Source organism: Lonchura striata, chromosome 2, assembly GCF_046129695.1.
Source record: "Lonchura striata isolate bLonStr1 chromosome 2, bLonStr1.mat, whole genome shotgun sequence".
Classification (NCBI taxonomy): Eukaryota; Metazoa; Chordata; class Aves; order Passeriformes; family Estrildidae; genus Lonchura; species Lonchura striata.
In genome coordinates, this window is record NC_134604.1 from 88,093,693 (window position 1) to 88,115,246 (window position 21,554).

The 21,554-nt window shown below is 36.3% G+C and overlaps 1 protein-coding gene across 1 annotated transcript; it reads left to right on the top strand.

Moving 5' to 3' along the window:
- Window positions 1–962: 962 nt before the first annotated feature.
- TMEM182 (transmembrane protein 182) lies at window positions 963–20,813 on the top strand. The gene is made up of 5 exons (XM_021538323.2): window positions 963–1,306; window positions 1,746–1,845; window positions 3,162–3,260; window positions 11,763–11,900; window positions 19,715–20,813. Exons 1-5 carry the CDS (start codon window positions 1,166–1,168, stop codon window positions 19,936–19,938), a joined length of 702 nt encoding a protein of 233 aa, XP_021393998.1. The 5' UTR covers window positions 963–1,165; the 3' UTR covers window positions 19,939–20,813.
- Window positions 20,814–21,554: the final 741 nt, after the last annotated feature.

The following is a 21,554-nucleotide window of genomic DNA, read 5'->3' on the forward strand; positions in this document are numbered from 1 at the left end:
TATTCCCATAAAATGTTGTGACAAGTGTTTTCTGGAGTAAACTGGTTTAATTTTTCTCTTGAGCCCAGCAATTCCCAGTATGCAATATCAATGGAAAATTCTACTCTGGTGATAAATAATTCCAATGAAATTTTATTGGGTAAGGACTGTAGGATCTGGTGCATGTTGTATAAACTCTATACATTTCTATAGGAGCATTCCCTGTAAGCCATGAGAAATGAATGGGAAGGCCTGCTTGGCACAAAATGAAGTTGTTGAAAAAGCTTTTTTATTGTACAGTGAGTGTGTGTAATTTAAATGTTTTACTTCATCACTTTCCAAACAGTCAGAGCATGTTCTTGGGAAAGTGACTTCTTGTATTAAAAAGGTTGAAGTTTTTTATCAGGTGCTTGAAGGAATTTTTAACTGCATAAAGTTTTGATCTATGCAAAAAAAAAAAAAAGTGTCTGAATAAATAAAGCATTTAGGTGTTTTTGTGTTTAGTGTTGCTAAAGTTATTACTTTAAAGATAGGATGTACATTTTTAGATTACTGTATTTTTATTATATAGGGCTTTTCAGAGGCATCCCTTAATTTTGGCTACCATATTTTAAAATTCTATAAAAAATCCTCAGCCTTCTTTTTGTAATATGACTTATAGTAACTTCTTTTTTGGTGTTTCCTTGCCTGCTTGCAGCTAAGGAAACATTCACCACCAGGCCTGAACTTTGGAAGTCCTTGCTAGTACGGCGTGCTCTGTAACACTGCTCACGTAGATGGACAGATCCATTGCAACTCCATCTCCACTGGTGTTGATGCACCAGCTGCAATAATATTTCAAGTCAATCCCTCATTAGTTGAGGAAGGTCAGCTATTTCTGACTGGCCTCGCCCGGACAGCGAAACAGAGCAAAGCTCTGCCATCAGTGTCCTAAAATAGAAGGCCCTTTTCATCTGTCAGACTTGAGTCAGCCACATGGAACACAAATTTGGAGGCACAAATCGACTTACAGGGCATTGGGAAGAAGGGCACAGGCAGAAAGTCAAGTGAAGAGAAACTTCTTTAGATATGAGCTGTATTCTCCAAACAGTTTTTTAGTTATTTTCACAATAATTTCTTTTAAATTTATTTTACTGCTAACCTTTTAAGTAATTAAGGTGTTTTTTTCCCCCTAATAACTTCAATAATGAAACTGAGTGTGGGAATATTTTTTGGAGGCTTCTTTGCAGCTCTGGGGGTTTTGCTTTTTTTGGTGGCATTTGGAACTGATTATTGGCTTCTTGCTACAGAAATAGGAACTTGTTCAGAAGCACCTGAAGGTGCTGGGGTTAGTATGAACTTTTTATTTATAATGAGAATTATATATGTAGAATCCTCGGATGTGTTTATTTTCTAAGAATTTACTTCTATATAGACTTTTGAATATACTAATTTTGTTTATTTTTCTAAAACTTTAATTCTGTATATAGTTTTGAATATACTCATTTTGACCTTCTGGAGGCTTACAAGCCTGCCTGAAAACCTCTTATAATCATTTGTAATCAGCTCTAAAATGAATTTTTATTTTCTGATACTGCTTTTGAAATATGATATTATTTCAAAAGAATAATGACTGTTTATAAATGCTATAGCTGACCTAAATTCAGACAGGTTGTGTGTCATTATGATGGCAATGTTTTTTTTACCTAAACATCTAACTGAACTTAATTCTTTCAACAGTTCAAAAGTTGTATGATAATGGCTTTCTTGTTTTCCTTCCTCTGTAGGGAGAGAAGGCCACTTTCCATCATGAAGGTTTTTTCTGGAGGTGCTGGTTTAGTGGAAATGTAGGAGATAATAATGGCAGCATGTGGAATTTTTGGTATAGTAAGTAATTTTTTCCTTTTACATTATCTATAGTAGTTTGTTCTCAAAATTGTTGGGATTTGGTGTGTTTTTTGTTTTTACTTTTGTAATCTATAGGAAACAAAATTATACAAGTTTAGCAATCAGATTACACTATGATTGTTATGGATGTCCTGTTAACCTGAGTCCATTCTTAGCTACAAAGTCTTTTACCACAGCTCTGTACCACAGTGACACAGCTCTGTAACTTTCCAAAACTGTAAAACAGTTGGTTTATTTCTATTAAGTAGGGGAAAAGAGCTTAGTGGTTGGCCTGGTCCATGAATTTTTGCTTGCGGAATTTCTCCATCTGTTCTTAACTGACTATAAGTGGGTTAAGAAGGGAATGGGAACTCCACAGTGAAAATGGTGTAGGACACACCATCTCCAGAAGAGTTTCTTTATTACATTTACAGATGACCAGTTGCTTTCTTTCACTACACCCAGGGTTCTAAGATAGATAGAATTACAAGATCAGATAGTATTTTACAACCAAGATCTCCCATTTAGAAGTCAAGCAAAACTTGAAATCTCCAGTCTTTGACACTCCCTCTGAGGTAGGGAGCTACCTCACCGTATTGCAAGATTTCCATAATCTTTGTGAAAAGCAGGTGCCATCATACAAGTTTGACATCAATTTTGCTAAATATATTGCTTTGTATTGGGTGGAAAATGTGAGATCCACTGTAGTTGTTATTAATGTGGAAAATTATGTGGTCAGGAATCTGAAACTTAGATGGGGTTTAAGTTATAGTCAACTTTTGTCTTTTGCAAGGAAGAAGTTTATATTTTTAGAAGTATTTAGTATAAAGGGTAAAATTATCCTTTTCTGGAGGATATTAATTCCATAGACTAGACTCTTACTCGTGGCCATTGTAAATGCTCTGAAGATGTTGATAGTCTCATTGTTCTTTCACAAAAGAAAAAGTAATTGCCTGGATTTTGTTTGTTTGGTTGTTTTTTTCTGCACATGTAATAATGAGAACATAATTAGCCCTCAAATGAGAAAGGTATGTATGCATACAGAGGCATACATATGCATCACATATAAATTGCAGTGTGCTTTCAGCAGGGCTCGTTTATTGTCCCAGAGTACAAATCTGTATTGCTCCTTAAGGAATATTCTTGTTTGGATAACAAGGCTTGTATCTCTTACTAAACCAAATTCACTGTAAGCTATTGCCTAGGAAAGGACCTGAAATCTTGACCTATGAAGCTCAGTTTGCCCATTTGAAGAACAGGCACCCATTATTTTTATGGCAATAAAATATTAATCTTTAGCTTTCTTTCATTTTTAGCCAACCAGTCACCTTCTAAGAATTGTACGCATGCTTACCTGTCCCCATTTCCTCTTCTCCGTGATGAACACAACTCCACCTCCTATGACTCTGCAATCAGTAAGTATTGTTTGGTGCAAATGAATACAATGCCCATAGTTTCAAGAAAGCAATTTGGATGCTTCAAAATAAACAGCCTTATCACTCCACAGAGTTTAATTAACAGAATTTTGGAATTTCATATTTCTCATAATTTTACAACATGCATATTTAAGCCACTGTTTAACAAAACACATAAATAGTTGTTAGCTTTAAGGATGATGGCAGAATAGAGGTAATTTCTGGGGAAAAAGAAAGACATTTCCTTTTTAGTGCTTTTTTTTTTCTCCAGCGTAGTAATTATCTTCCTTGGGCTGCATGCATTAAACAAGTATTTCTTGTCATATATTTCAATAAAACTGTGATTGGTTGGAATTTTTTGTTTTGTTTTGGTATTTTTGTTTTTGTTTTTGTTAAATAAATAAACATATTTGGAAGTCTACTGCATTTTTACTTTATGAGGAAGGAGAAGCAGATCCTTGATACTGAGTTTATTTAACTGACTCAGATATACTTCACTGAGAAACACTTGTACTGTAACAGAGATACATATAAGTATCATAGACTTGTGAAAGATAAACATTAATAGAAAACTTTATGTTTGAATAGTGCCTAGAAAGCTCTGTCTTTACAACACTGAGGAATGACTTAAAAATGTCAGGAACATTCAATCATATTAAGAGCTTTAAGCAAACATATTTGAAGTAAATAACTTCTGATACCTATTTCTCATGACTTTTTAAACAACCTGTGATATGTGCGTGCTACATGTCTCTGAGCTTGCTGACTAAGGGACTTAAATGATCCCTTCCTGTCCTGAAGCTGTAATTATGCTTTTGCTAACCTTGAAGTGTCTTTAGAATCCAATTTTTATGCTGCAGACATGAAAAAAAAAAAACAAACTAGAATTATAATTGTTCTGTTAATCTTTAGAAATTATGAACTGTTTGTCCAGGAAGAATTCAGTCCTCACCATTCAGAGATCTAATCTGTAACTTCACAGCACATCTAGAACAGTTTATCTTTCCATTTGTAAGTGACAGAGTCATCAGCTCCTAATAGCCTAGACAGAGTTTGTATTCCACCGTTCACTCATACATTCACAAAGGTTCCTCAAATTATATTGCATGATTACATAGAAGTGGACAAACACAGAAAAAGAAAAAGAGAATGAATATCATCAAAAATTTAATTAATTTTAGTTAATGTTTGCCAAAAGGACCACTGCTCAAATATAATTTTCCTATCTATATTTCATATTAGGAGATAAAAAGTAGGCAGAACTGTACTATAGATGCTGGCCCAGGCAGAGTATATTCAGAGCCATTCCTGCTATATAAATAGATACAGTTGGATTGCTTTTGAGCTCATTAAAACTGAAGATGGTTTGGGGTTTTTTATGCCTACATTTCATTTTCAGCATCCAAGCTGAGTTATTTATTAGAACAGTTATGATTGTTCAAGAGTCTTTCACAACTTTTTATGAAGAAAGTTATGTCATAATCTCTTCTGTTAGTTCAAAACTTGTTTCTCCTTTAGTCTAATTTGACAATCCTGCCCATGATATCTGGCAAACAGGTTTTAAAAACCTTGCTTCAACTGCACTTGCTAAATTAAGAAATACTAGAAGCTTATCCTCTTCTTCTTGACTCCCAGTGCAGGAAGTGGTTTGCTATAAAGCCAGTGGCAAAAGGCTCCAGTTTGTTTTCATGAAGAACAAGATTTAATTTATGATTTGTATATCCAGTTGTCTGCATCTAATACTTTGCACCAGCAAAGCATAGAATAAAAGGGCATTACCAAAAATTTGAGGTTATTGTCCCCTTTTTTGGTTCTGCTATTGTTTCTTACAATTTTTGTGGCACAGAACTTTCTCGACATATTCTCTTTTGGGGATGATAAAAAGCCCAAATCTCTTCCCTAAGTTTATAACTGTATTTTTAGTGAGTCAATCAAGTTCTATTTTAAGAAAATATAACAAGATAACAAGAATTTTTCTGTCACATTCATTTGCTCTTTCATAGACAAAGAAACAACTGAATAAAGAGCTTTAAACTTCCTTAGAAAAATCAAACATGTATACAACACATTTTCTAAAAATCTCTTTCCATTCAGAGCACTATTAGTTACTGAACAAGTACAGGCATGTGACTTTTTTACATAGTATTTGTCTTAAGAGACATTTGGATCTTAGCAGAGGAATTTGAATTTAATTTTAGTCCCTTCTGCAGTCACTTGTGTGAAGACACAAGTGTGGTTTGTTGGAGTGCCGTGTCACCATCCAGCTAGAAAAGCTCAGACAAAGATAAGTTGCTTGAGGAACATGAAATCTCTGATGCTTTTTGAGTGCAGTGTCTGGACCAAGTTCTCTGTTGATATAACTCCTTTGGTTTTAGTAGGAATTTGGCTCAGAGCTTTTCTGGGCCAGAATTCAAAACAGGTTCACCTATGCTCTCTTAGTTTATTTACATCTCTTTGTATGTTGGGTTTGCATTTGTGTTATAGTTCCCAAAAGTCTTAAAGCACTGAGATGGGGAGCTCTAGTGTTTCAGTCTGCCTTGCAAAACTTTAGACCAAAGGCTGGGTCCACTCTGATGTACAAACCTAAACTATAAGCTCTTGGTGTCAAGGACTACAGCCTTAGATGGAAATGTAAAAACAGAAAAACTTATGGGCTACTTATATTGGAGGTTTGAATGCATGCTTTATTGTATCAGATATCTTTTACTCATTACTAGATGCATGACCAGCTTCACAGAGTTAGATAGCACTGCTTTGAAATTGCAGTTTGCTATATCTTTTAATCATGGTTATAATGTTTCTGTGCATTCATTGGTTTTGTTAAATAGTCTTAACAGAGTGGGGAGGACTTCCTGTAGCTGTAGTGTAAGGTATCATCAAAAGCTGTGTGATCCATCATTTATGGTTAATGTACTTTAAGAAATTCGTATAATTTATCTTAACCTAAAACAGATTTTAAATGACCTCAGAGGAAGCCTGACTCTAGTGACTTTCTGTGATGGTACAGAGGTTTAGAGTGACGACTTTTAATAGTATGCAGTTCTTAAGTCGACTTAGCGCCTCATTGTGCTGCTAGCAGATTCATTTTTATGATGATTCCCATATATAAGTGTAATAAACTACAACCTAGGAATAAAAAAAAAAATAAATTAGACTGTGCAATAGAAATACTACAGCAGCAACCTATATATTTTAAAATAGACATATTATTGCATAATCATAAACAGATTAGGTACCCCATCAGGCTATTCAGAACGCATAGTACTATAGTATTTTTAATATTAATTCACTGCTAGCTATATTCATGCATTCATTAAGTTACTTAACACTGATGTTCAAAGGGCTATCACCCTTTCCTAAAGTTCTTTTACTATAGGGCAATACTAAGCCTGTTTTTGAAAAATGTACAAAGTTCTTATACATGGAAATAGTCCCATTGGCTATAGTGAAATTTTTTCTAAGAAGAAGAAGTGAAAAATATAACACTTAGTCACTAACTCATTATTTTTATTTTTGAGGGGATTTTTTTCAACTTAATTTAGAAATAACAATAGTGCCCTAAATGCCCTAACTGTTGTAAATCACCCCAACATCTTTTGAAGCTGTAGTGGAAGTATTTTAATGGGGTAGCACTGACACAGTAGTTTAATACTCTGATTGGTAGTTGCCAGTATTTTTTCCCTGACTATTAATTCTTATTTTGTCCAGTACTGTGGTATTTCTATTGCATGGGCACATTACCAGGATTTGAAGTAATGCCTGATGGATTATACACAATGTTTATAGAACAGAAGCAAAAATCTGATTCAGCAACTGTTAAATCTAAAATGGTGAGATCAAATTTATTGGCAGGTTTGTTAATGGGTTGAAATTAACCTAAAGTAATCTGGAAAATATCAGCCATGAAATCTGAAAATAGAAGTTGTACAAGTGAAATGTTAGCAGTAGTCTATTTCTAGGGGGGAAATAGAAGTCTATTTCTAGGGGAGAAAAATGCTCTTATGTAATAGTCATATAATTGCCCATGAGAGATTGTAATACAGTACATTTATAAGTGGGATCTCTGTAGTCCCCCAAGCAGCTATAAAGTAAGAAGCATTTTAAAAAGAAGTGTATACATCTTGTGAATATTGTATTTGTTTTACTGGTAAAGTTATTTTAAAAAAAATATTACTAAGGGATAGTAAAGGATGCTAAATGATGCTGAAAAAAATCTTGCAAGGTTTACTGTGTTGCCAGGTGTGTCTCCTGTGCTGCTGCTGAGATAGTGATTTCATTTACACTTGTTTATCTGCAGAGAAGATGCTCCTGGTTGAGAGCAGTTCAGGCACTTTGCCTTTCACTGTACTGGCACTGTGTGTAGCAAAGCTCTTGTTAAAAGCATTTCAATATCTCTTATTAAATAGGGAGGTAAAAAACCCACACATTCTAAAATACAATCCACTGTCAGATCACAGGAAATGTTCCCTTTTGGTTGTGAGCTTGTCCATGATAGTTCAAGGAAACTTTTCCAAGTCATTTTGCCTACCCCTGGAAATTTTTATGTGGGATTGTACTAACACGTTTCAAAAGGCTTTTCATCCTTATAGTGCTTAATAATTCATATTGATATTAAATTTAAGATTAAGTAGCTGGGGTTTTTATGGTAGACCACAGTACTTGTATGGACTGATGGCTGGGTTTTAAAAACACTTTGAGTCATCAAGGGCAGTGAAATACTTGGAATGCTTTCATGGTGCTGATGCTAACATCTCTAATAGTAGAAAGGTGTTGCTTTGTGACATTAGCTAGGCTGTTCCTGACTAACTGTTATGGAGCTCCAGATGTGTCCATGACTGCTACACAAGTGTGTGTTGTAGGTGACACAGCTCTGAAACTTTTAAAATTTATTATTGCTTCTCTTTCATTTCATGTATCAGTAACATCTTAAAATATGAATCTGTAACTTCAGTTTGTAATCAATACTAAGATCCACTATACTAGAAAAGAAGGCTTTTGGTAATTTTCACCCATTTCTCCAAAATTTGGGACCTTGCACAGACCCAGATACTCTTAGTTTTCAAATAATGTAAAAGTCTCTGGAAGGACCTAAATTAGGATCTTTAGAAGAAAAACAAGTAGCAAGGGAAAAATATGGGTCACAATTTTGGAGGAATGTAATGTTCCTATATAGGCCCCATGGTGCAGTTGTGTGTACTCCTATTTTCCACTAAGTCTTTTTTATTTTTAGGCCTGCCTGTCATTTTCTAGGCAAATGTTGTATTCAACAGAGGGGTGGCTTACCAAGATGAGTTACAAAACCTCCTGTTTAGCACTCTTGCAACATAGAGCAATGTTATCTAAGATTTTAACACTGCAGATATGTTTACTTTGCACTCTACAATAGTGCTTGTACTTTATTTCCTCTGTTGTAGGAAAAAACTTGGACTAATGCATGTATTTTAGGAGGATAACTCTAACGTATCTGTAAAGTATCTGGAAGAGACAAGGGTACTCCTTTTCATCTGGACCAGAACATGGGCTATCCTATGATATACCTCAGTGAGACTTGAAATTGTGCAAATTTCTGTGAACACTTTGTATAGATACACTTTGTATGGGTTCACTGAACCATTATTTCTTGAAACAGACTGTTTGGATCACAGTTTTCATGGGATGTAAAGAAGAGTATTGTCTTTAAAGCTGCATCTTCTGTTGCATTTTATCTATCATTGTGTGTCTCAACCTCAGAGCAGCAAAGTCTTTGACTTGAGAAGTAATTTCATTCTTAAGAAGATTTAATTTTAGCCAGCTCTTTTGTGTTCATCTGTAGATGACAGCTAAGCTAAATGACAGCTGAGCTGTAATTTTTAATGACTAGCCTGTAGAAACTGATCTTGCCCATCTAGACAGAGATGATGGGAAATGTGATCTAAACAAAAATGATCAGATTATAAAGTAAGTGAAGCCATCTTTGCAGGAAAATTATGGCTTTTTAATTCCCTTACAAAAGTAAAAGTCTAAGTGCTCATAGGGTGTTTCCTCAGACCTGTGCCACAAATGAACCAAATTACTTTCTACCATTCAGATTAGGGGGTATAGTATTTTGCTTGAAAAGTCACAGATTTGTGAGCAGACTTTGCACCTATCAACTACAATCTATTTTTTAATTGATGTTTAATGACTGAGTTAGCTTAATAAACAAGCATTAGGATAATCAGACTTATCTATGATTCTTTAGAGTAAATAATTGTTTTGGAAAAATAGAATGGAAGCTTCTGTCAGGGGATAGCTAGGTGAAATCAGTATTTCCTACGTAATGCATAAAATAGTTACAGTGTTGGAGCAGAGAAACAGCTTTTCTCTTCTATAGTTACAGAGAGATTGAAACAAATTTCCATCAGTTACATTTGTACTTCTTTTGTGCTCTAAAAATATTTGTGACCAAATACAGCTTTTCTCATGAAATCTCATGAAAAATGGACTTTAAAGCTTTCTTTATGAAGAGTAGATACTGTGGATGGAAGTTGGTTTTGTAATGCTGGAGAATCTCGTGTCCTCCTCCATTCAGAAAATAGAAATACTGCTCCATGACGTAGGTGAGTGACCATAATAATATACAAGAAAGCTTTTTCAAGGCTCATTTTGGCCAATGTGTCCTATTATGTAGTATGACTTTGAAGTACCTTGGGCTACCCATGTAAAAGAGTTGGGTGGTTATAGATTGATTTAGTGGTATTAGGCTTTAAATGAGGAAGTAATGTCCCATGGACTTGGAGATTGCAATGAAGCTTATCAAAGTAGCCCCTTGAGTAAAATAATATGAAATTGCTTCAGAAACTCAAGACTGAAGGACTTGAGAGATTTACCTTTCTAGGTCTCCATTCATTGTCCATTTGCATTAAGTGAATAATTTGACTATGTGTTTAACTTTAAACAGGTGCCTAAATCCCATAAGAGGTATAGTACTTAAAGCAAAACACACATTAACTGCGTTGCTGAGCCATAGCCTTATTTCTTACCTACTATTCCAATAATTTTTTGTTTATGTGAAGTGAAGACTTGGATATGAACCAAACCACAGTTTTAACCCTTCTGCCAGGTACTTTCAGACACATTCATCCTTTTTATGCCCAAATCTGCTGATCAGTGTGGCGGAAAATTATGTCTCTGAATGTTTGCCTGGATTAAAAAGGGTGTTATTTAAAAAGTGTGGCTAATGTAATGTGGTGAGTGTGATCTAGCTAATACATTTACAAGGCTGATGATGTATACTTTAACCTGTGTTAGCTGGTCAAGTTAAAAACCGTAGACTTTTGTAATAAATTAGTGGGAAACACGAGCTACTAATGCCTAGTGTGCCTTCAGATTTCAGATGAGAGTAAAACTGAATTATTACTGAATAGCTGTCTCTAACAAGCTGTATGAATTTGAATCTTTCAGGATGGGAACCAGTATAATAGTTGCTTGGTTGTGTTTTTCCATAACAGTAAGTAGGTGCTGTCAGATGATAAGTGGCAGTTTCTTTTGTGATACACTTTTCCTGACTTGCCAGCTGGCTTATATGCTTTCCCTCAGTTGGGTGGAAATGTTTTTCACTGACTGAATTGTCAGTGCTTCAAGATTTTCAGATCTGGCGATGGAGATCTTTACAACTCATAATTTTACTAATGGGTTGTGTTAATGTACCAATTTTTAAATTCATGGGAGAAATTTATGTCACTCTTGTAGCATTTGTAAAATGATGACTTTGTTAAATGGATGTGCAATTAACCAGCTAAAAACTAATTGTTAGAAAGACTCTTTTGGCCAGAGTATGTCACAAAACTCTCAGCTCATTTATCACCAGCTGCATCCATTAATTCAACACTGCTTGGCACTGCCTAACAGGCTTCTGAAACATCACATTTTAAATTTAATAAAATACAAAAAGCTTTAGAGCAGAAATAGGCTGGTTTAAGACACTGCTTTTTTTCATAAATACAGTTTATAGTTTCTTAGTTTCTCCCTGTTCCTAGCTTAAGTTTCTTTCTGCTGAATATGGCTATATATAAGGAGTATTATCCAGGTGTAAATTGTAAGGAACTTACAGATTGTTATTGGTGATATAGTCTGGACACTAATATGTTGCAGCTCACTGCTTCTTCCACACAATTTTGGTAAAATAATTGTATCCTGTCAGTCCAATCATTTATCCCAAGGAATCACTGCTATAGCTTTGCTGTTCCATTTTCTAAAGAGTGTCAGTTTGGTCAGGTTTCTATCTTACAAGGTATTGCTAAATATTCAGCAGATGGATTTCATTCACAATAACTTGCATGCTATTTTCCATGATCATCAGGTAAGGGCTGACAATCAGACCTATTTTGATTCACATAATATATAATGTATATGCAAAATAGAATTAATGTTACATTTGTTATTAAGGCAAGTGATAAAAGTAGGGGAAAGGAAAATCTTTGTTAGCCAACTTGGATAAGTTCTAAAAAGCATTGTATTTTTTTTTTTTTTCCTTTTCTCTAGTTTATCGAGGTTTCTGGACAGTTCTTATGCTCCTGGGAGTTCTCACCATTGTGGCAGCTAGTTTCCTCATCATCTGTGCAGCTCCTTTTGCCAGTCACATTCTGTACAAAGCAGGAGGAGGCTTTTTCATCATTGCTGGTGGGTATACTGTTTGCTCAGTCAATTATAGAGTAGAAAAGATGAGTTATTTCTTCCATTTCCCTTAACCAAAAATTATATCAATCATGGTTAAAAGAAAGAGAAAGCATATGCTTCTACCTTTGGCTTGTAGAGTGCCTGTCTTGGACACAGGTTCTTTGCACAGTTATTTAGTCAGGAAGCTATTATAAAAGCTATTTTTGGGTTAAGGTTAAAAAAAACCCCGCATCCAGGACAAACAATGGAATTACATTGCAATTTCAATCTACTTTTTTTAACAGAAAAATAATGCATATGTTGGTTTATAGGATTCTCAAGGGCTTTAGCTAAGAAGGGGGTTTTTGTCCTTTATCAGTGATGCAATAGCTAATTACAGTAGACTCTGATGAAGTTGGGAGACAGAACACATATACATGACCAATACAGGAAAATGCTTTGGATGTGATAGGACTAAACAAAATACTTGTCATGTATGAGTAAGTAGGAATGAAAGATAACAAATAACTGAATTCCCTCCTTCCTCATAAGCCACACATATTGTGGAGTATGCACCCTCTCAGGACTCAGCTGATATGGACAGCTCACTGGCACACTGCTTAACCTTGAAAAGTCTGTGAAGACGTCACACTGGTGTGTAAGATATATAGGATGTAAATGATAGTATGTGCTCCATCTCTGTTCTCCTTGGTTTAAAGCCTGGTGAGAGGCAACCCTGTGAGAACATATTGTGTTACAGGGCAGAGTCACCCGTGTCAGGACCACAAGGCCTGGGCTCTCTTTTTGCTTCTCATACTGACCCCCTGACCTTGCTTACCCGCAGCACCTCTAAGCTCTTCATGTGCAGCTAGTGATCATTATTCCCTTCCAAAGGACTCTCAGTAAAGTGTGGGAAGTATTTTATAATATTTCAGTTGAAGAAAATCCTGCATACTTACATTTTATCTCTTGAGAATTACTCCTCTACACTTTTAAAAGACACAAAAATATTCATAGGCTGATGGAGATTCTAAGATATTTCAATACTTTTTGTCACTAATTTGCAGGGCAAGAGCCCATGTGAGTTTTGCTCTTTTTCTGCATTTGTAATGCATGAAAAACCTCAGCTGTCACTAGAAAGTAGCAGACGCTGTTTGAGAGGAAAAGGGCACTTGAAAGATGTAGAACTGACTGGCAGAGGTGCAAAGCAATGCTTGTGTTCTCCACTCTGGGTCAGTTCATCTGCCCTCGTTTAGGTAGGGGAAAGTTAGATCCCCAAGCCTGTGCTAGCCTCCTTTGGTTTTCCTAGGAGGCCTGCAAGAGGCAATAACATTCATTGGCAGTAAAAACAGTAGGTATGTAAGAAGTTCCCCCAGCTGGGGATTCATTTCATACTGAAAGAGGGGCCTAATTGGATCAGATGGATATGCTATAGAGGAACCCTACACCTCTCTTTCCTTTACTAAGAGAATCTAGAGAGACTATTTCTTTAGGTATGTGAAGTTAAGTGAGCTTTATTATCCCAGTGTGTGACCTTGGGTCTGTGTCTTTGCCCCTTTCACCCTTTGTGCCTATAGAGAAAATGTTTCTCAAGGGAAATCCTGATTTTTTTTTCTCTCTCTGTATGTAGCATGTTTCAACTTCAGGACTGTTCTCAATCAGGGCTTTAGAAAAAAGTTATTACCATTTCTGTTGTTGAAGAGCAAGAATCTTTAGTGAAATCCTGCTATAATTTGTCAAAAAAGTGGTGGTGGCAGGAGAATATAAGACCCATTCAAGTTGCTTAAGACAGAGCAAGATAAGATAGCATCTGATGCAGAAGAGGGTCTGCTGTGTCCCTGCTGCCCTGATCCCTTTCTATGTCTATCTCCTTCAGGATTAGAGAGACTGTTCATTTAACTGCCAGCTAAATCAAAGCAGGGCATGGAAGGGGAGAGTGATAGAAGTGGTGCATATTTATCACCTCTCAAACATGCGATCAGGATGCAGCCATGGTGTGCATCAATTAAACACAGACCTACTGGGAAAATGAAAAGGTGTCATGTGGCTTAGATAAATGTGACTTAGATTTGATGAAGTTAGAGTTCTTCTAAGACAGAAACAAGCAGGTCATTTTGAAGAAAGGAAAAAGGAATTACACACATTGTTTTGAAAGGGCCTGGGTGCTGTTTTAACACAAAATTCAAGTATGTGATATACTGTAGAGCAAAGTGTTCTGAAAAGGAAGTTAGACAAGATGACTGCTCTTCAGAAGTTAGTTAGAAGATCTTCTTAGGAAGAAGAGAAAGTAATTTTCCTACTGACATGTCTTAAAATTAGGTTAGATGAAATAATTTTAATACCTGTTATTGGACGTATCTTTATCCCTCCACAACCTTACCTTACAAATTAGCAGCAGATAAAAGCTCTCTCTCAACCAAAGAGTGCAGCTTGTAGCATGATCTGCTGTGATGTCTTAGGGTTCAGGAAGTAGCTGAAGGTATTGGGAATGAGATTCTTGCCAACTGTTCAGCCCTCTAAGAGCTGTTGTGTATAAGCCAACTGCATAAATTTCTATTGTCAACACTCAGATGGACACCTCACTTTCTCTGTGATAAGGCTGATAAACTTGCCTTTTGGAGGGATCCATTCAAGAAGCCTAAACAGAGATCCCGAGTGACACAAATAAATTTACATTGAAAAGGACCTCTTGTGGCAATCAAGTCTGACATCCCATTTAGAGCAGGTTTGTCTTCAAAGCTCACAGATTTATCCAATCAAGTTTTTAAAATTTATAATAACTGATGTTCCACTGCATCTTTGGGTGCTTGTCCCAGTTTGACCAATTTAATTGGGAGAAATGTCTTCTTTTTTCCTTGTTTTCACCTGATTTGTCCTTGATGTAGTTTGTGGCTAATTTCATCTCATCCTGTCAAGTCTGTAGGTCTCTGAAAATCTGTCCCCATCTTTTTTATAATTCCATTTAGAAAAATGAAGACTGGATTCTTCTCTGGACAAAAATTCCCCATCTCAGACTCCACTTGTTCTGCATTCTCCTAACTGTTTTGGTGTTCGTCACCTCAGTTTATCAGTATCTGTTTCATATGGGGACCCCAAACTGGACATAGCTTACCACATATGATACTACAAGTGTTGAATAAAGGGTGATAATAGTATTTTCACATCTAATTATGGTGTTCTTGCTAATGCAGCTCTGTATGAGGTTAATTTTCATTTTTGCCAGACTTGCTTGAATTCTTGTATATATAAAGGGACCATTCTTTTACTTTAAGGAAATTGTCTATGAGCAACATCAGCTTCTTCTGGGCCCCTTTGCCCTTTAAGGCAGTCTTTGCCCTTCAAGGCAGCCTCTCTTGGGATCTTGGCTACCACTTCTCTGCACAGATTGAAGTGTGCTCTCCTGAGTTCTGGGTCTTTCTGTGTTCCTCCTAGGATATTAACCTTAGCCATTCTGTGGCCATTATAACTACAATTAACACCACCTATCATTTTCCTGACCCATTTTTCCTTAACTGGGAGTAGAAAAACTTTGTAACCTTATTAATTACCTGAGGCCACAGGTGAAAGTACACCTGCAATACCTGTGGGGAAAAGTGGGTATTAGATCAATGATACCACAGTCAATGACTTGAGTCCTGCCTTTGCAGCCTCATCTCCATGTCTGCAACATTAGAGGATGGTCCAAGAGCAGCTACGGTACTGAAAACTGTAAGAAGCCTTAAAGTTGCTTCAAAGATCATAGGAAAAGAAGGGAAAGCTGCCATAGAATGATCTCTTTAGAGCAGCCTTCAATGAAGTCCATAATTACCTTTTGCCTCTTTCTCAGTCCTCTTGTACTGATGCCAATAAGGAATATACCAGGATGTGCACAGACCATTACAGAATCACACCCTGGTGAAGAAGAAAGATTAGAAGTATGACTGCTGCTTCATGCCAAAAGAGTGAAAAAGATGGTACTTTAATTTGAGATCCTAGATGAGGTCAAAAATCTGTTTTCAGAGACACGTACCTACTCCCGTAACTTTTGCATGGGATCCTCTGCATGTACTTCAGCATAGAATGCCAACTATTATTTTTAAATAAAGGTCACAAGAGGCTAAGGTAGGTGGTAGAATCTCAAATAAGGACAAGAACAGAAAAATACATTTAATGAAAAAATACACACACAGAGAAGTTTTCCTCAAGTGAGATAAAGAGTTCTAAACTTCCAGGCATAAGTAAAAAGCTCACATCATTCTTTCCAGCACCTGTTGTCTTCGTGACTGCATAGTAAAAGATTCATGCCATAAACAGCCATTCACCATTGACAAGTGAAAGGCATTTCTATGTGGGAAGAATCAGTACTAAAGGCCAGCAAACTGCTTCTTGAATTCACAGACATTTCTAAAGGTTCTGTATTCTTTCTCCACTACAATATGCACAAGTATTTGTTTGAAAGAAATTCAAAAGAATTAATGTGAAAGACAGAAAAGAGTGACCTCAGAGAAGTCTGTGTCTTATCACACTGCACAGAGCTGTGTTTCAAACATGTGTGTTTATAAAAAAAACAAAAAATGGAAAAAAAGAAAGAAAAAGGAGTAGGAGGGAAGTATTTATTTGTCTTAATCTCTCTCAGACATATTTCATGTTCTAGGAATAATTTCCCTCATCATTACTGATTCATGCAACTGCTGTTCTATTTTTTATCCACTAAAAGGCAAAGGCAAAAGGATGCCTGCACTCTATGAAAAAGGTCTAAATGCCAAAAATGTGGAAATATGTCATAGCACACACTGTTCTTAAAAATATTTGCTTCAAGAAATTGTGGATTTTTTTTCAGTCTCAGTAATTTTGTCTTGGAGCCTGCCTTTGAGAGTTCATGACATTCACAATGGATTGTCAGAGCAAGATTGCAGGAGCAGATTTCTAAAATAAATATACATTCAGTAACCTGTCTAAGTGCTTAGCTCCCGTGAAGTCCTAACTCTCTGAAAATTAGGCAAAAGGAGTGCTAATGAATGAAATACTCATGGTGGCAACAGGACACTGTCAGTTTTTACTTAGCCTGATTCTATTGTTCAAGATATTTATTGAACATGCTAAGTAATATACCTATTAATTAGTCCCCATTAGCAGGTGATGAGAACCCTTAAATACTCCTTTAGTGCCTTAATTAACGAAGAGGGTTTACATACTCTTCCTTTCTTTTTCTTCCCTTTTAAGGAAGGACATTTATCTCTGCTTGACATATATTTCTTCTCAAAATTTCCATACCCGACAATTTGCCACTCCCAGGTGTAACAGCTTGCTGTGAAATCACACCCGATGGATGATAGTTTCCCTGAAGCTGTTTCACCACTGGCAGCCCTGGCTTTCTATTTTGCACCTACATGGTGTTGATTCTAGTTTAACCACCTAGGTGTTGCTTCAGGGTGCCTGAAAAGCAAGGGGTACCCATTTCTAGATTAAAGCACCTTTGATGCAGTTTTGTTTTAGTGACAGATGTTTTTGACTAACTGCTCCACTTAACTTTGCTTCTACCCAGAATGCCAGAGGGGTTTCCAGATGTGCAAGGCCTGGTTATACTTACCTGCTGCTATAGTAAGGGAATATGCATCACTACTTTTTGTAATTATTATTGTTTTGGACTGAGTTTTCCCCAATGTAGAGATTAAATAGAGGACTAGTTTGAAAATGCATAGGCACAGACAGTTGAAGAGGTAAATTCTTGTGGATTTTGCCAGATTATTAATGTATCTTTCCAAACCTTTGTCTAGAATCTTTTTGTTCAAATTTTGAAACCTTGGACAAAATCCAGATATCTAATAACTCCATTTATGAATTTGTCCCAGAATTTTTCTACTTTTTAAATAAAAAATTACTAGCTCTGTTTTGTTCTAATTTTCCTGTGTTGCCCACATTTACCTGTTATCATTAGATGTTCTGTTATAGGAATCTTCTGCTCAATTTGAATTGTATTTAAAGAGTTTTCAATCTAATTTCTTATTCTTTTTGTCTGGCCCTAAGGCAATCCTTCTCTCTGATTGTTTTAGTGGTTTTATGTTTAATACAAGCACAGTACTATATTCCATCAAAATTGAGTTTTACTTAGGTAAAATACTTTCAAAATTGAATTTATGCCTCTTAGAGTTGAGTGTTGGGTTTTTTCAAACTTTGTTAGGAATTTGAACCTTAGCAAAAAATGTAATCCTGGAAGTATATTTCATAGACATGAAATGTGTCTGCCTCCTTCTTTATTTAGTTTTTCTACTATTATTTCAGCCTTCTAGAAATTGCAGATCCTTTGGGAATGTTTTGATTATGCCTCAGCCCTTTTTTTGTTGGTCTTCAAAAGATAATTTTATAAGGATTGAGCCATGAGGTCTCACCTGTCAGATGTTCAGGATGTATGTAAATATATTATATTTTGTCCAAAAAGCAGTAGCAGGAAGATCACCAGATCACCAGGTTAAGCTGGTGCATCTAACATGCCTGCATCAAGTGAGTGAGTGAGACAACAGCTGCTCCCTGGTAAATGGGCAGAAAGTGTGGGGAAAGGAGGTTGTGAGGCAGCATCTCAGGTTGGGGATGGGGAAAGGTAGCCATCAAAGGTTACCAGGACATGTGGATATGGAAGCAAATGCCTGGCCATGGGTGCACTTGTGAACAAATATCATCAAGGATGCATTGCAAGTATTTAGCTGGATGGAGAAGAGACCACAATACCTTTGACTTACAAACTGTAACCTCAAGTTTGGCAGTGAAGTGTTCACAGGACTGTGCACTGAACTGTGTTTTAATGAGGCACCTAAACATTCTGGGATAAAAATGTGATGGGGTGGTGTCACTCAAATATTTGATTGTTGGAATAGATGGTCCTGCTGCTGTAACTCTGCTGTGACAGCTGGAGCTCAGGGAGCAAATGGGTACAGGCTGAAGCATGCAAAAAATTTAGACTCGTGCCCTTGGTCCTCCAGCAAATCTTCTTCTGGAGCATCTGTTCTGCAGGCTTGCAATTCTCAAGTGTCCACATTCCTCTAAAGTGAAATGAAATATTAGGAATGCAACTGATACTTTGGAAAGCACTTCTTGTATCTCCTTCTGGTGTATAGTAACAAGGAGATTATCAAAGTTTGTAATAATGTGTGCTCCTATTACTATAATGTATAAACAATTCAAAGGCCTTTCAGAGGAGTGGTTGGGAAAAGGCTGTGAATTATGTGGTGGATTAATTTCAGGAAACTGTTGTATCCAATTTGAGGTTATTACTAATAGCCTGCTTCATAGTTATTATTTAATTATTGTTGGATTTTTTTCCTCTACCAAGAGCTTCTTTTCTAAAGGTGGATGATTTTGAATTAAATATATTTGAATTTTCATGCAAAATATTTGATTACAATACTCTGAAGTTTTGTGTTTCAAATACAGCTGTTTTCATAAGAATAAACAAGCAAAAGCAGAGAGGTGAAGATAATAGAAACATTTCCCATTCCTTTCTATATCTCATCATTAAGACTGATAAATACAATGCCAGAGTTTGGGAAGCAAAAGTACATTTTTTTCCCAGATTGTCCCATTCCATTCCCCCTCCTTCACCCACCTACCTGCATGAATTTTGTCATCAAAATGTGCCAGAACCAGGTATCACCTTTGTCATGGGAGCATGCTGTTCAGTGCAAATCAGGAGCAAGATGGAGGTAGTGCTAGTTAGAGGAAGCCAAAGGCAAAAATTATCCAGTGGTGGCTGACTGTGCCATGCAGACAGAACCTCAAGCATGGACGGATTTTTAGGTAATAAAGTAAATGCACCCTGCATCTGTCTCACACCCTGTTGTTAAAACCTGGTGTTTCTCTTCCAGGTGTCTTATTTTCGCTGGTAGTCGTGATGTATGTCATCTGGGTCCAGGCCATGGCTGATCTGGAAAGCTACGCAAACATGAAAAAAATGGATTGCCCAGACTTTGCTGTTTATGTACATTATGGCTGGTCATTTATGTTGGCTCCTATTGGAGGATTTTTTGCTTTATTAGCAGGAATGCTGTTCTTGTTGGTAGGGCGTGCCATTTATTTACACTCAGACTAGTCAACCGCTGCTGAAGGGAATACAGCAATACTTGTGAAACTTTGTGGCAAGTGTAAACTGGAACACAATTTTGTACATTATTACCATTATGGGAAACTTAAATGTGCAGGCAGACTTCTGCAAGTTCTTCTATTACTTGTTTAAGAGTAAGGGACACAAAACTCATTACAGGAAGAAATGACCTTTAGTCCCAAGTAGTTATTTTTAATTCTTTGGAAAGTACACGTGGTTCTTCACATTGTACTATTGGCAGCATTTTTGTAGGTTAACAAACAGAAAAAGACAAAATTTTTCTGCAAGTAAAACATGAACATGAATTGTCTCAAATCAACATTTTGTACATTTATCTTTTAGCATTTACACTGTTCTTCTGTTTGTAGAGAATGGCACAAGGTAGATGAGAAGGCAAACATTCAAACACAGTAATTCCATCTACCTTCTCTCCTGTTTTCCACTACTTGCCTTAGCTTTAATAGCAGCAAACATGTCTGCACTTTATAAAAATAGAGTCCAGTTGTTTATGCAGCATCCATAGGAAGAGGATGAGAGAGAAGAAAATTGCCATAAATGTGTAAAAGCTTAACTTTCTATTACCCATTTCTCTTTTCTGTATGCATCTGAAAGCTGTATACTTCTGTATTCTGAAATCCATGTGTTGCATGATTCTGTAAGCCAAAATGCCATAGTAGAATCACTATCTGAATTTATGCCAAAATTGTATTTTGAATTATAGCATTGATATTTTAATTAAGTTTTAACCCTTTTATTTTTCAGTGGAACAACTGTCTCCTCTAAAAAAATATTTTCATGGTTGTGTAAGATTAATTTTTTATTAAAAAAGGTTTATTATCAAGAAAATATTTAGGACATGAAAATGTGTGTCTTGTGCAATCTTCATTTTCCCATATGTTAAAAATCTGCATTATAGACCAAGTCCAACTTGCCTACTAGGCTTGTTAGGGAAAGCAATGAGCCTAGCTAAGACAGCCAGGGAGATGGATTTGGTACTGCATTGTAGGAATGGCTGGTTCTGTGTGTGTGTGTGCGTGCACATCTGTGTGGAAGATGGGGTAAAGATGAGACTGTATACATGGTATGGAAAAGATGGGGTTGAGTTTTAACAATGGGGAAACTTTGTCTGGCATTGGGCCCAAATAGAAATTAAATCCATCTGAGTGTGTGCTGGTTTTCACTTTGTAACTCAATGCAGAGTAGTTTGGGGCTGATGGGGAAAAGTAAAGGTTGCATGTCGGCTTGTTCTTGTTCATAATGCTTAATTCCACAGCTGTTATGAATACTGAAAGCATTGCTAAAAGGCAGGAAAGGAATGCCCACAGAGAAGATGTGGTGAGCCAGATTGGATGTTATTCCATTTTGGGAGGTTTTGTGATTGGAAGCTTTCCAGCCTTTCCTGCTACTTATTTATTTTTCCCTCATCAAGTTTAGTGACATACATTTTAGAACAGGAAGACAATAAGAGTAGGAGGTAGGGAAGCTGGGGCTGTGAGGTTTAGAATAATTACCAATTCGCAAAAATATTTTTATTGGCAAATAACATGGTGTTTTTATTACTGTGTCAGAGAGTATGATGGGTGAATTTTAACCAAGTATTCATA